This window comes from Nannospalax galili, unplaced genomic scaffold, assembly GCF_000622305.1.
Source record: "Nannospalax galili isolate Female #2095 unplaced genomic scaffold, S.galili_v1.0 scaffold648, whole genome shotgun sequence".
In the NCBI taxonomy this organism is placed as follows: domain Eukaryota; kingdom Metazoa; phylum Chordata; class Mammalia; order Rodentia; family Spalacidae; genus Nannospalax; species Nannospalax galili.
This window is the reverse complement of record NW_008360311.1, coordinates 2,120,136-2,136,153: the sequence shown is the minus strand read 5'-3', so window position 1 is coordinate 2,136,153 and position 16,018 is coordinate 2,120,136. Positions and strand designations below refer to the sequence as shown.

At 51.0% G+C, this 16,018-nt stretch overlaps 1 protein-coding gene across 1 annotated transcript in view; it reads left to right on the top strand.

Moving 5' to 3' along the window:
• Positions 1-1,395: 1,395 nt before the first annotated feature.
• The window catches only part of Lamb3 (laminin subunit beta 3), a 42,331-nt gene continuing 27,708 nt past the window's right edge, over positions 1,396-16,018 (top strand). Inside the window, exons 1-3 of the mRNA XM_017796032.2 lie at positions 1,396-1,530; positions 2,751-2,813; positions 4,258-4,412. Coding sequence (XP_017651521.1) covers positions 2,786-2,813; positions 4,258-4,412 — 183 coding nt within the window. The 5' untranslated portion in view covers positions 1,396-1,530; positions 2,751-2,785. The remainder of the gene's footprint in view (positions 1,531-2,750; positions 2,814-4,257; positions 4,413-16,018) is intronic.

Below are 16,018 nucleotides of genomic sequence, written 5' to 3'. Positions count from 1 at the left end.
AGGGACGAAAACACCTGCTGGGTAATGCATACTGTGCCTGATAGGAGAGCTGCACCAGCGGCACATTCACAGTGTGGTAGTCTAACAAGATCTGCATAATGACAAATCCCATTGAACATGCCAAGGTGGCTGAGGGAAGTTTAACAGGGTCTCACCTCTAGATGAAGAGCTACAGGCAACCGATGGATGCTGAGGAAGAATCAGGTTTCTCCGGTGATGAGCGCCCAAGTGGGCAGTCCTAAACACAGGTATATCCAAGCACCACTAAATGGACTAGCGTATTATATACGTGTGTGTGTGTGTGTTTATAAATGTATGTGTATAATACTGATCAAGGAGGACAAGAAATTAAGAGGAGGTTGGGGAACATGGGAGGAGCGGGAGGAGCGCTGGGGGGGAATAATGCAAATATAACACGTAGGAAATTCTCAAAAACGAAACAAAAACAAAAGTCTCCTTTAAACTTTGACTTTGAGGAAAGGCCTTTCCAGAACAATGCCAGTGTTCTCTCCAGGGCCAATGCAGGGACCCAGAGACCTTCCTGAGATGCCCTCTGACCCCACCTAGAAGGGGACGTGCCCTTGACTAGCCTTGCCGCCTGGTCCTGTTTATACCACTTAACAGTGGCTGGAGCCTGTGAGGCCCCACAATGGGAACTGTAGGCCCAGGCCTGGCCACGATGGGTAAGTCCGCCTTGGTGTTTCCGGTGTGGCTGTGCCTCAACCTTCCCTCTCCCACCCGAGGTCAGATCTGTTTTCTGGCCCTGCAGGCTGGCATTTCTGCCTGGGAGGGCGTGGCCGGGAGCAGCTGGGACAGTGACTCATAAGCAGTTACCTGTCCAGGCTCTTTGCCAGCCCTGCTGAGGGAGCCTGAGGCTTGGCATGCAGGCGTCTCTGTTCAGCTTCCTTGGGTAAACTAAGCTTTGACCAATTCCTCTTCCTTTTAGGGACCCTCCAAATTCCCCAGGAGGCCGGGATTTCCCGTTTTTCTCTTGAGATGAGCCTGGTTTTCTAGGGCTCTGGATAGTTGGGTCTTAAACTGTTCAGTCCAGTGACATGTCTGAGACTCTAACATAGCACACACCTGTGTGTCCTTGACCTGCCTGGTCTTCTGTCCAGGGTGACCTGGGACATAAGAGGAAGCTGACCCCTACTGACCTTGAGAAGGTGCCACACAGCAGTGCCTGGGATGGAGTGAGCCTTTTCCCACCCAAGGGGTGCTGGTCTCTAAGGACCTTGCTGCTGTGTGTTTGCAGCTCCTTCCAGCTCTCCAGACACCCAAGGGCAGGCGGCTTCCCGGACCAACCCACTTGCCCAGTCCTGTCCTGAGGGTGGGGGTGTGGTGATGTCAGATGGGCGTGGCAGCTGCCAGATTCCTGAGGCCGTCCTGGCTGTGGGGCTACACCCAGTCAGGGAGTCTCCAGAGGTGAGGCTATTGTTTAAAACCACAGAGCCAAGAAAGGGGACCCCCACATTCCCAGGGAGCTTGCCAAGAGGTATCTGGAGGAAAAGGGGAGCCCAGGAGCACCGGGTAAGGTCGGTTACCTTCCTTCTCTGCCCTATGGGGGAAGATGAGGAGAAGGGCTGTGTCTGGGGGTGCCTGAGGCCTAGGGTGACAGGGTTGATCCAGCTCTCTTCTTGGAAGCTCACCTGAGCGGGTGCACTTGGGTAAACATCTGCAGCTGATTGAATTGCTTTCCTGTCTGATAAGTACCCGGAGACTTAGAAGAAAGCAGCTCAATCTGGGCTGAGCACTAAGGCAAAGTGGGAGGAATGGTCTGGCCTGGCTCAGAGTACTTTATTCCAGGGGGTTTCCAGCAGGGAGGACTGTAGAGCGCTGGGTGAAAAATCAGAGATGCTTGCTGTCATAGGGCTTGTAGGCTCTGAGACCTCTGGTTACATGCCCTGGCCTGGGCTCTCTGCACAGATGGCAGAAAGGCCACCTGGTCCCTCTCTGCCTGCCCAGCTCTCCAGTCTCTCCTCTCCAGCCGAAGGGAAGTGCGGCTGTCATTGGGCAGACCGTGTGTCCCATCCCAAGCTGAGCAAGGGCGGCCCACACCTCCACAAAGCAGGCCAGCCTCTTGTGCGGGGGTTTCCAGCCACCGTCGGCATCTCAGCCCACAACTGGAGACATTTCGAGTTTGTTTAGTGCAGATGAAATCCTTTCTTGCTTTTCTTAAAACTTTCAGCCCCACCTCTCCCCACAGCACCCCACCTCTCCCCACAGCACCCCAGCACCCTTCTTAGCTCGGGTTGTCCCATCAGCCTCAATCTCACTGGGGCCCTGTGATGTGGGAGACCACGTCAATACAGGAGAAAGCCTGGCTTCAGACCCTTAGCTCCTTTGACCTACGTGCCTTTGGGTCTGTAGTTTGGGCTGGGTTGGGGCTTCTGGCCAGGCCCCAAGAAAGCCCAGTTTGCTCTCTTGAGGCAGAAACAAGGCCTTTGACCGCTCCACAGCTCTTCCCCTGCAGAGGGACCTGCTGTCTCTCATACCCCCATCCATTTCATAGGAGGAAGCTGAAGCCTGGGAGGGGATGGGGTTTTCCCCGGGGGTCCCTGTGGGTATCATCTACCAGGTGGGACAAGGGTTCTTGCATTTTCCAAATACTTAGCTATGAACGTATGCTTGGTTCAGAAGTGTCTGTTACGATGCAAGGTAGAAACTTGGGTGAGGTCAGGTGTTCACAGAAGGGGAAAGTGCTGGGGTGGGCTGGGAGACTTTACTAAGGCTGCTTTGCCCTGACCCAGGTGACATCCTCTCTGGGGACCTGCGCTGGCCCACGATGACACCACTGCTCCTCTTGTGCCTCGGTAAGCATCCCTTTCCTTTCCCCCAGGCCACCTGTGGAAGAGAGCTGACCAAGGTGTGCGTGCCACCGTAGTGCTTGGACCCTTGTCTGCTGGGACAGCTGTGGGAGTGCCCACTCTCTGCACTTCCTGGGAAGAGGCTTCTCTGCCTCTCTTGAAGGGCTCCCAGTGTCTGTCCTGCTCTTCCCCATCCTCTCTATCCCAGGCTGGCTCTGGCGTCGCGGTGGCCTGAGTTTTCCACTTGCCAGGAGGTGTGGTGGCTTGCTTTCAGGCCATGGCTGCGTTGGTCACCTGTGCAAATCAAGTAGAAATAGCATGTGCCCTCCATGTTCCACCAGTGGCTCACCTGACAGCCTTCTTAGGACTGTGAACTGAGGACACAAGGCAGGCACACATGGTTGTCCACACTGTCTGCACGGCCCAATGTGTGTCTCCAGGTTTACTCTAAAAGCCACAGATAGATCCATGTGATATATATCAGGTTATTGGTTGCTGTAATTTCTCTTTATTTTCTATTTCTATTTTCTTTAATTAAAAAACTTCTTTGAGGACTGGAGAGATAACTCAATGGTTAAGAGCACTGGCTGCTCTTGCAGAGGACTCGGATTTGATTCCCAGCACCCACATGGCAGCTAGCAACCATCTGTAACTCCAGTTCCAGGGGATTCGACACCCTCTTCTGACCTCCTTGGGCATTGTACAACACAGGTGCACTTATGTACATGCAGGCAATACACTCATATACATAAAAATAATAATAAATAAAATTTTAAAAACTTCTTTGATAATTTCGTACATGTATATGATCTCATGTAGCCCAGACTGGCCTCAAATCCCCTATATAGCCAAGGGAAACCCTGAACTTGTATCTTTTAAAGATTTATTTATTTTTATGTGTATGAATATTTTGCCTGTGTGTATATATGTGTACCATATGTGTGCAGTGTCTGCAAAGGCCAGAAGGTGTCAGATCCCCTGGGAATCAAGTTGCATATGGTTGTGAGCTGCCATGTGGGTGCTGAGAGCTGAATCCAGGTCCTTTTCAAGAGCAACAAGTGCTCTTCACTGCTGAGCCATCTCTCCAGTCCAACCTTGAACTCTTGGTCCTGCTGCCTCTGCCTCCTGAGTGCTGGGTTTACAGGAGTGCACCACTATACCAGGCTTATGCAGGGCTGGAGACTGAACACCGGGTTTCATTCATGCTAGACAAGCACTTTATCACCTGAGACACATACCTGACCCTCCGCCTCTCCTTTTCAAGTTTGGGGTTATAGGATATGAAGCCAGTCCCTTTTTACCTCCCAGAGTCAAGACTGCAATCATTACACTGGTTCAAGTGAGGAGAGGTCCAGTGTTGTTGGGTTGGTGTCAACTGGCCTGCAGGACATGGGGTAACCAGCTGGGCTCTCCTCTCTCGGCCCACTCCAGCATTCCTCTTTGATTTCAGCCTTGCCTGGCATCCTGTGTGCCCAACAAGCCTGCTCCCAAGGGGCCTGCTACCCACCTGTTGGGGATTTGCTCATTGGGAGGACTCAGCTTCTTCGAGCCTCATCTACCTGTGGAATGACCAAGCCTGAGACCTACTGCACCCAGTATGGAGAGGTAGGCCTTCCCTCCAAAGCCTCAGGATGGGAGAAAGGTGGGATGAGATGGGGTCAGTGGATAGAGTGTAGGAGGCACAGGCCAAGGATCACAGGGCAGGAAAGGAGAAGTACAAGTTTGAGCCTTACCTCCAAGGGGTTTAGAATGGATGCAGAATTAATAGAAACTGTCAGGGTCTTCTCTGTTCCCCTAGGAAAACGAGAGTCTTCACAGACTCTGGGTGTGGTGTGGGGGATGTCTGGTTTCTTGAGTTTTAGCAATGGGCAAACAGACACGTACTGATCTCTTAGCCCTGTGGGGTCTAATGCCATCCCTGGTGGTGCCTGGGTGCTGCGACATAGGCACTGACTGGGGTTCCTGCCTCTGAGTGTTCTGAGTCATGTCACTGTCCCTCTATTACCACTATTTTAGCGCCATTGTTGGAGTGTGGGTGGGGCAAAGCTTACAGGAGAATGTGTGACTGCAGGCTAGAGTAGATGTGTATTTTGCCCTGTGTGAGAAAAGGTAACTTATTTGTCAGTTTTGGTGGTCCAGGTTCACCAACCTAGGTGAGTGGAAACCTTTCCAACTAATTAAACGTTGTGGATCTGTGGGACGCGGAAGGGTTGGAGACGCAGTTGGTTTCTGGAAAAGGAACTGAGTAAACCCAGGACCTCACGGCTTTGAGCTGTTCAGGTTAACACTGCTTATCTAACAATCATCTTTTTTCCTATCTTTTTTTTCTTTCAATAATCTTTATTTAATAATACATATTTTAGAATTTTTGTTAGTGTAGACGAATCATACTAATCAATTGGCTCATTATGACATTCTATATATGCTGCATGGTTAGTTTTAAATGCCAACTTGCTGCAATCTAGAATCACTGGGAAGAGAGTCTCAAGGAATTGTCTGGATCTTAGTTTGGCCCATGGGCATTGTCTGTGGGGTATTGCCTTGATTGTTAATTGATGTAGGAAAACCCAACCCACTGTGGGCGGCTCCATTTCATGGGCCGAGTCCTAGACTGTGTAAGAGTAAAGAAAGAGCTGGAGAGACTGCTCAGCAGTTAACAGCACTGGTTGATCTTGCAGAGGACCTGGGTTCAACTCCCAGCACCCATATGGTGGCTAACATCCGTGTGTAACTCCAGTTCCGGGGGATCCGATGCCCTCTTCTGACCTCCAAGGACACTGCACAACATGGGTGCACTTACATACAAGCAGGCATAATGCTTATACACATAAAATAAAAATAAATAAAATATGAAAAAAGAGTAAAGAAAACCAGCTTAGCATGAGCAACAGGCAAACAGGCGGCGTGTGGGTCCGCTTCTCTCTGCTCTTGACCACGACATCATGTGATTAGCTGCTTGAAGTCCTGCCTTCCCAAAGGAGGGCTGTAGCCTGGGGTTGGGAGCCAAATTAGCCCTTTCTTCCTCTGAGCTGCCTTGCATCCCACGTTTCATCACAGAAACAGAGATGAAGCATGCGTGCGGTGCACCTTGACTCTCTCTCTAGTAATCTCGCATCTCGTTTTTATTTTAGGCACTCTCATTCAAGCACATAGTGCATCTTGAGTCTATCCCCTCCGTCTGGTCCCTCCCCCATGTACCCTTTTGGCCCTTCCTTTTGTTTCCCTAGAAAATCTCATTTCTACTTTCAATTAATGTAGACATGAATGGATTTGTCTAAAATCTAGGAACCATAAATGAGAGAAAAAATATATTATCTGTTTTTCTGAAATTGACTTAATTTGCTTAATATGATTATTTCTTGTTAGATCAATTTTCCTTCAAATGACAACTTTATTCTTTTTATGGCTGAAAAAAATCCCACTGTGTATATAGAGCACTCCACATCCTTCTTATCCATTTCTCTGTTGGTGGACACCTAGGTTGATTCCGTGACGTATCTATTGTGAATAACACTGCAGTGAAGACTCGGAAAGGCATCTCTGTGACATGTTGGAATGCCCTTTGGGTAAACACCAGGAGTGTATTGCTGGGTCATGTAGGAGATCTGTAGTTTTTTGAGAAACCTCCATCAGGATGGACTAGTTTGCACCCCAGCAGTGCATAGAATCCTCTGTCCACATCCCCACCAACATTTGTTGTTTTCTTTTAAAAAATATTGTCTTTATTATTATTTTTATGTGTGTAAATGTATTGTCTGCATGTATGTAATGCACCCAATTGTGCACTGCCTGCAGAGGCCAGAAGAGGGTGTCAGATCCCCTGGAACTGGAGTTAGCCACCATGTGGGTGCTGGGAGTCAAACCCTAGGTCCTCTGCAGGAGCAGCCAGTGCTGTTAACTGCTGAGCCATCTCTCTAGTCCCTGTTTGGTTTTTTAAAATTATTTTTTTTAAAATTTTACGTGTATGAGTGTATTGCCTGTGTGTTATGCAATGATGCAGAGGTCAGAAGAGGGCTTCGGATTCCCCTGGAACTGGAGTTAAGGATGGTTTGTAGCCACCATGTGGGTGCTGGGAATCGAACCCAGGTCCTCTGCAAGAGTAGTCAGTGCTCTTAACCGCTGAGCCATCTCTCCAGCACCCCCCCGCGTTTGTTTTCTTAACAATCAATACTCTAACGGAGATGAGATATAATTTCAGTGTAGCTTTGATTTGCGTTTCTCAGATGGCTTGCGATGTTGAACATCTTTTCACGATTACTGGCCATTTGTATCTCAACTTTTGAGCCCTGTCCATTCCATTAGTCCCTGTGTTGACTGGGTGTTTGAGCTCTTGTTTAGTTTTTTGGATTATATGTGTAGTCTAGACATTAGCCCTGCCAGTTGTACAGCGAGCCAGGACTTTTTCCCATCATATAGGCTGTATCTTCACCTCTTTCCTTGCTACACAGCAGCTTTTTGAGTTCATGAAGTCAAACCCTGATTTGCTGATTATTGGCCTTATTCCCAGAGTGACCAGAGTCCCGGTCAGAAAATCTTTGCCTATTCCTATATCTGGAAGTATTTTCTCTACTTTTCCTTACAGCACCAGAGATTCATGTCTTATGTTAAAGTTTTTGATCCATCTAGAGTTGATTATTGTGCAGGGTGAGAGGTAGGAATCTAGTTTCTCTCTTCAGTAGCTGGATATCCAGTTCCCCTTCTCCGTTTGCTGAAGAGGCTGGCTTTTCTCCAGTGTGTATTTTTGGCAGGTGATTGTAGCTGTATGGGTTTCTATCTGGATCTTTTATTTTGTTCCATTGATCCCTACCTATGTGTTTGCCCCAGGATTTTGCTGTCTCTGTTCCTGTGGCTCTGCTATAACTTGAAATCAAGCACAGTGATATGTCCAGCTCTATTCTTTCCCTTTAATTGCTTGGCTAGTCCACATCTTTTGTGCTTCCACGTGAATTCTAATATTGCTTCCTTTTATTTCTGTGAAGAATAGCAGTGAATTTTGATGAGGAGTGCATTGACTCCAGAAAGTGCTTTTAAGATAGCTATTTTCACAATATTAATTCTCCCAGTCCATGAACACAAGAGGTCTCTCTATCTTCCACTGTCTCCTCCAATTTCTTGAGTGCTTAATATTTTCATCGTAGAGGTTTTTGGCTTCCTTAATTAGATTTATTGCAGTTAAATTGTTTTTGATTTATCTATTTTTATTTTACGTGTATGAGTATGGCTGAATGTGCACTGGTGTTGTGCAGTGCCGGAAGAAGACAGAGGAAGGCTTCAGCTCCCCTGGACTGGAGTTACAGATGATTGTTAGCTGCTCTGTGCGTGCTAGGATTTGAACCTGGGTTCTCTACAAGAGTGTTCAGAGAATGCTGAGCCATCTCTCCAGTCCCCTGCAGCTTTTTTTTTTTTTAATTTAAAGGCAGAAATGTACCTTTTCAAGAGTGATAGTCACCCTCCCACCCTGCCTCTGAACCTACTCTAAGACCTTTTGGCTTTCTTTCCTTCCCCTTCGAGGAATTAGGGTCTCTTTTTCTTCTTGTGTTTCCTTGGGTTGAAATCGTCGGGTCTCCTTGTCGCCTGTTGCTTAACTGGCCTCTTCTGTTGTGTGGTGCTGGAGATTGAACCTTACGAGCTAGGCAAACTCTCTTCCACTGAGCTATGGCCCCGGTTCTACTATACCTGTTATATAGAGGCCAGCTTCCCCAACGTTGCCCAGGCTGACCTTGAACCTGCAGTCTTCCTGAATAGTTGGGATGACAGGCCTGTGCCACCAGACCAGGATCATTAGCCATTTTGCTGCTTTCAAAATAGGCTTACATAAGAGAATTGTGGGGAGTGGCTTGCCAGGAGAGTCTGCAGCCTTTATGGGAAAAAAGAAGGGGTGATGGGAGGGCGTGAGGGAGCCTTTGATCCTATGAGTCTGGAATCTTGGTGGCCTCCCTGAACTCAGGGCCTGTCTGGAAGATGGTCTCTGAAATGATCTTGGCCTCTGGTCCTTCCAGTACCCAGTGCTCTCTTGACTATTTTTAATCATGGAGGGTGCTGGGTGGGGCCTTCGGGTGTGCCAGTGGAGATGGCTGTGCTGTTTGCATGTCATCCGCTTGGATGTGGGAAGTCCGCCTGATGAGGTTGGGTTAGGAACAACAAACTCCCTGTGGGCCCAGCATTGGCGGACCCAGCAGCAGTAAGCTTTCTAGGCAGTGGAGGGATTTCAGACGCTCCACCCACAGGCTTCTCAGTCATGTGCTACTGAGCCCAGACCTGATTTTCAGGGAGCCTTCTGCCCTGACTTGCCCTGGAAGGAGGAACAGGGGGAGATCAGGACCCCAGGACTCCCATGGTAGAAGGTGTCGTTGTGGCGTTGTGTGTGTATGCATGTGTGGTGTGTGTGTGTGTGTGTGTGTGTGTGTGTGTGTCCCCTGCCCCAGTCTAGCAGTCCAGCTTCTCTCTCGCTTGGGCTCGGTTTTGTCTTCCCTCAGCTCTCTGCCTCTCTCAGTTGCCTCCAGGAGCCTACCGCCTTCCCACCTTGTGAGCAGCCTCCTGAGAGCAAAGCATTACGTTTGCAAAAGAGAAGTCTAGACTGTTGCAACCCTGGGGATGGATAAATACTGGCTATTTTCTGCTGTGAAAGCTGCAAAGCCCTTCTGTGGGGGAAATAAGTCCAGGAAGCTTTTTGGAGAGTAGAGAATGGGGGCACCTTGAGGGTGGTGTTGTAGATCTCCAACTTGGCTGCTAACTGCAGTGTGACCTTGGGCAAGAAGTGGTCCCCCTGTATCACTCTCTCCTCCAGAGCCGGCACAGGACAGGGTGATCTGCAGGCCCCGCTTTGCTCCTACATTCTTGACAATGACCTGCGTGCAGACAGTGTCATCTTTCTCTGTCTCGTTTCTTTTCTTTCCTTCTCCTCCTGTATGCCTGGTCTTCTCAGAGCTTGTGGCTTCCAATGAGAGCCACGCACTGAAGGCTCCTGTGTGTGGGGATTCCCTGAAGGCTCAGAGCCCCAGCCAGCGTGTGGGTACATCCGTGTCCTCCGGGGACTGGCTGGGTGGTCAAATTTAGGGTTCAGAATTTAATGGTGTCGAATTCAGTTCCAGTTTCAAGTTTTTTTTTTGGTTTTTTTTTTTGTCCTTAAATGATAACTGACAGTAACTCTCGCTTTAGAAGCACACAGTGTGTGGAAGGCACCACGCTAGGAGTTTTCTGTAAAATATGTCAAGTAATTGTCACAGTACCTCACAAGGTGGCTAAGGTTATTCCTATGAGCTGTGAGAAGGTTTGGACTCCAAACTTCTAATGGGAACAAGTCTTGAGTTTCCTGAGGCAGGGTGCGGTACTGGGTAGCTGGCCCCTCACCCCTCTCCTCTCACATTCACAGATCTCTGGAGTTGAGACTTCTGTTCTGTTTCTGGGCAAAGGCAATGTGGCAGGCTCTGAGCCAGTAGAGAATCACCCAACGCCTGCTACTGAGGTGGCAGGAGCACAGGTCGTGGGCCTTGGGACCTTGAGAGTCTCTGTCTTGCTCCATTCCACCCCCACCCCAGTCCAACTGGGCAGAATGGGAGTCACAGGAGCCCTGGGACTCTGTTCAGTTCTGAAAGTGGCTCCTCACTGCTGGCCAGAAGTGACTCTTTGCAGCCAGGCGTGGCCTGTCTGTGTGTTCCCTTCTCAGCCACGTTCTGCCTCAGTGACTGAGTCCTGTGGGCCTAAGAGCGGGCTTCTGTAGCTTTCAGATGCGAGACGCCACCCTCGAACTGGACATCGGGCATGGCTGGCTTTGCCTGTGGTGCTCCCTCCTCACCTTTCCCTTCAGGAATGGCCTGCCTTCCTCCAGTGTAGCCTGGCTGTGTTCTGCAGCGTAGCCTGGGCTGTGTTCTCCAGCGTAGCCTGGCTGTGTTCTGCAGCGTAGCCTGGGCTGTGTTCTCCAGCGTAGCCTGGCCGTGTTCTCCAGCGTAGCCTGGGCCGTGTTCTCCAGCGTAGCCTGGCCGTGTTCTCCAGCGTAGCCTGGGCCGTGTTCTCCAGCGTAGCCTGGCCGTGTTCTCCAGCGTAGCCTGGGCCGTGTTCTCCAGCGTAGCCTGGCCGTGTTCTCCAGCGTAGCCTGGGCCGTGTTCTCCAGCGTAGCCTGGCCGTGTTCTCCAGCGTAGCCTGGGCCGTGTTCTCCAGCGTAGCCTGGCCGTGTTCTCCAGCGTAGCCTGGCCGTGTTCTCCAGCGTAGCCTGGGCCGTGTTCTCCAGCGTAGCCTGGGCCGTGTTCTGCAGCGTAGCCTGGGCTGTGTTCTGCAGCGTAGCCTGGGCTGTGTTCTCCAGCGTAGCCTGGCCTGTGTTCTCCAGCGTAGCCTGACCGTGTTCTCCAGCGTAGCCTGGGCCGTGTTCTCCAGCGTAGCCTCGGCTGTGTTCTCCAGCGTAGCCTGGCGGTGTTCTCCAGCGTAGCCTGGCCTGTGTTCTCCAGCGTAGCCTGACCGTGTTCTCCAGCGTAGCCTGGGCCGTGTTCTCCAGCGTAGCCTCGGCTGTGTTCTCCAGCGTAGCCTGGCGGTGTTCTCCAGCGTAGCCTGGCCTGTGTTCTCCAGCGTAGCCTGACCGTGTTCTCCAGCGTAGCCTGGGCCGTGTTCTCCAGCGTAGCCTCGGCTGTGTTCTCCAGCGTAGCCTGGCGGTGTTCTCCAGCGTAGCCTGGCCTGTGTTCTCCAGCGTAGCCTGACCGTGTTCTCCAGCGTAGCCTGGGCCGTGTTCTCCAGCGTAGCCTCGGCTGTGTTCTCCAGCGTAGCCTGGCGGTGTTCTCCAGCGTAGCCTGGCCTGTGTTCTCCAGCGTAGCCTGACCGTGTTCTCCAGCGTAGCCTGGGCCGTGTTCTCCAGCGTAGCCTCGGCTGTGTTCTCCAGCGTAGCCTGGCGGTGTTCTCCAGCGTAGCCTGGCCTGTGTTCTCCAGCGTAGCCTGGCCGTGTTCTCCAGCGTAGCCTGGGCCGTGTTCTCCAGCGTAGCCTGGGCTGCAGGTCTATCACCTGCCCCTTCTTTCTTCCTTCTGTGTCCTGGGGTCTTCTGAGCAAACTCACTGCAGTTACTTCTTCAGTCTCAGGGCCTGGATGGAATCATGTGTCATACCGTCCCACCGTGCTGCGCCTCTGTGCTGCCCTTGAGTCCCAGAAGACACAGGGGAGCGATAGCAGCACACACTTCCAGGGACTATTGCAAGGACTATGTGGCAGAATGTGCAAAGTGAGCATGATGCCTGCAGAGGTCCACACTCCCTCCCTCCCTCCCTCCCTCCCTCCCTTGAGAGCTGTTTCTGCTCACAGAAGCAGCCCCACCCACAAATCACAAATCTCCTGGCACATCTTCTCCACACAGCTCATAGAAGTCAACTTGTCTTAGTCCCTGCCTACTGCTGCCAGTGTGTTCTGTGGAGGGCTACTAGAGAATCCATAGTCAACCCTGACTGGCAGTTGTCCTGATGTTGACTCTTGACTAGGGTCATGACCTTGGGAAGGTCATGTCTTCTTTCTGGACCACCATTTTTCCGCTTAGGAAATCAAACCTGTGGGGTCAGTCTGCCGTTACCACTTGTTCATCCCTAGTACCTATTCCTGTTCCTCAGGGCTCCTGCTGGGGACGACCACAGGTCATGTGCTGCCTGTGCCCAAGGCTTCTCTGGCAGGCACACCTGCTTTAAGAACCAGAGCCCAGGGTTTGTCTGGATGTTGCCAGTCCGGGCCTCCTCCGACGTCTGCACTGCCCTCAGATCCTCCACTAACCCCTCCCCCCTTTCCGAGGGACGCTTAATCACCCTGTTGTCTTAATGGCAGTCTGACACAGCACATTCCCCAGGTTAATTATCTGTGTAAACCAAACAGCTGCCATTTAAGTCTCTTGTAAGAAAGGGAGCTGTGGCCAGTTGGAGGTCCCCCCCTTCCCCATGCACACATGCACATATGCACACATGCACAGGCGCACCCACACGCCCACCTGTGCCCACACCAGGAACCACTGCCTTTATTTTTTGGTAATGCTGCTTTTGTAACCTTCAGGAAGGCCAATGTATAGGTAGAGGTTGTGTTCAGGCATGTGAGCACATGTGTGTGTGTGTGTGTGTGTGTGTGTGTGTACATATATGCATTGTGTTATTTTTCTGTTGGTGTGATGAAATATGATGACCAAAAGCAACTTAAGAAAGAAAGTTTATTTTAGCTCTTGGGTCCCAGGAGAGAGAGTCCATCAGGAGAGGGCATGGCGGGCAGCAGGAGTAGGGAGAGCTCACATCTCATCCGCACACAGGAAGCAGAGAATGAGAACAGGATGAGGCTATAAGCCCTTAAACCCCACCCCCAGGAACGTGCTTCCTTCAGCAGGCTCATCTCCTAAAGGTTCTAGAACCTCCCCAAACAGCATAGCCAACTGGTGACTAAGTCCTTATATACATGAGCCCATGGGGGACATTTCTCATTCAAACACCACATGCACATGCATGCGCGCGCACACACACACACACACACACACACATACACACACACACACATACACACACACACGCACGCACACACACACACACGCACACACACACGCACATGCACACACACACGCACACACACACATACACACACACGCACGCACACACACACACGCACACACACACACACATACACACGCACACACACACACACGCACACACACACGCACATGCACACACACACACACGCACACACGCACACACACACACGCACACACACACACAGTGCACACACAGCGCACACACACACGCACACACGCACACACACACACGCACACACACACACAGTGCACACACAGCGCACACACACACGCACACACGCACACACACACACGCACACACACACACAGTGCACACACAGCGCACACACACACGCACACACGCACACACACACACGCACACACACACACAGTGCACACACAGCGCACACACACACGCACACACGCACACACACACACGCACACACACACACAGTGCACACACAGCGCACACACACACGCACACACGCACACACACACACGCACACACACACACAGTGCACACACAGCGCACACACACACACACGCACACACGCACACACACACACACTGCACTAGGTACTTTTCTCACTGTTGTGACAAGACACCCAACAAAAGCAGCTTAAGGAATGAAGGGCTTGTTGTGGCTCACAGTTTGGGATAATGTCCGTCATGGCCTGCTGCGTGGTGGCAGCACTGTGGGGAGGGTGCTCACAGGGCGTCCATAGTTGGGAAACAGAGAAGCATGCTGGTGCCTAGCTCATGTTTTTCTTTTTATTCATTTTGGAACCCAAGCCCATGGTGTTGCCATTCAGGGCGGGTCTCTCCTGTTCAGCTGAACCTTGTTCATGAACACTTGCATTTCCATACCCTGTGTATGTCTCCTAGGTGATTCCAAATCCACTCAAGCTGGCAATGAAAATTAAGCATCACACACTGCGCTGGATAGCTTTAGTGTCAACCTGACACATCTGGGTTGAGGGAGCCTCAATTGGGGAATTGCCTTCATTGGACTGGCCTGTGGCCATGTCTGTGGGGGATTGTTGAGTGATGTGGATGAACCCAGTCCACTGTGGGTGGTGCCACCCCTGGGCAGTGGGCCTGTGTTGCATAAGAAAGCAGGCTGAGCAGGGGCCAAGGGAGTAAGCCTGTAAGCAGCGTTTCTCCATGGCCTGTTCTCTGGCTCCTGCCTCCAGGTTCCTGCCCTGAGTTCCTACCTTGGGCTCCCTCAGTGATGGACTGTGACTTGGGAGACATGAGCCAAATACACCCTTTCTTCCCCCAAGTTGGTATTGGTCAGAGTGTTTTGTCAGGGTAATTGAAGGTAAACTAGAACACACACACACACACACACACACACACACACACGACCTGTTCTTTCTCCACAGGGGCTTTGAGCCTGTCTCTCACCAAACTCTGCCTTTCCTGTTCCCCACCATCTCTAATCTGAAGCCCCCAAGCCCCCACTACTGCAGTTTTACCATTCTGGACGAATACTGTGCAGGTCCTTATTTTGAATGGAATCTCCTCCAGGAGAGGCACCTTGTCTCCGTGTGGACAACCATTCAGACATCGGCTGTAGCTTTTGCAGAGTCTTAAAAGAGTAAGACCAGAGGCAGGTCACCTTCAAAGAAGAAAGGGGAAAGGGGCTTGGGGGCGGGGACTTACTCTCATGGGGAAGCAAGACCCTGGCTTAGGTGCAGTGTGAAACTCTAGAGTCCTGGCTATTATGGGCAAGGAAGTGGGACCTATGGAGCTCCCAGAGGAGAGGGAAGAGGTATTAGGGAGAGGCCAGGAAACATACCTGGATGGCCTCACAACACTGGCCTGGCTTCTCACCCCACTGCTCCAGGGGGTTTAGGCCCTTATCAATACCAAACATGACTCTTGCTCCAAAGGGAATCAGAGACAGTTTATTCTGAGCAAAATATGAGTGGTTAAGTTCCAAGAACAGATTCAGGTCACTCCAAGTGACAGTTCCGCTATGGAAATGGTCACACGTATATTTACAGAAAAGAATCATACATCAACTTCAGTATATTTACATTGTATAGTACATTGGTGGGGACCGCGGGTGGGCCAGCTAGAGCAGGAGGATGCTCTCTGTGGTAGGTTTCAGAAGCTATCTGATAATATCCTTACCTTTGGCGTTGGTGGAAGTTAGTCATCTGCCAGGTTATTCTAGTCCAAAGGTTCTACTCGATAGTCAATGGATAGCACAATACAGAGGTGGGTGATGAGGACCTGAGGTAGCCAGATCATTCTGGTTCTAGATCTGCAATATTCCATCTCTCCACAGTCATGGAGTTCTAATCATCTGTGGAATCTTTAATCCAGATCTGGGCTCTTGAGGGAATTCACATCATGCCATGGAAGCCTCAGGCAGAGCCTGACAGGCCTACCTTTGCCAGCTAGGCCCTCTGTGTGAGGCAGAGGCATGGACTTAGGAAGCCATTGTCATGGGAGGAACCAATTCTCCATGCCCAAGACTACAGGGTGTCTTTTCTCTGGAGTGACCTGTGCTGGAGTTGGGCTGCCCTTCTTGAGGTGAGGGTCAGAGGAGGCCAGTGTTTTGAAAACCCACCTAGTCTTTACCATGTCCAGTGGCCAGATCATGCTGGAGTGGGACAGCTTTGTCACCGCCTCCAGCCTGCACTTTAGGAGGAAGCCAACATGGGGGAAATCCTCCTCCCCTCCCCTTCCCCC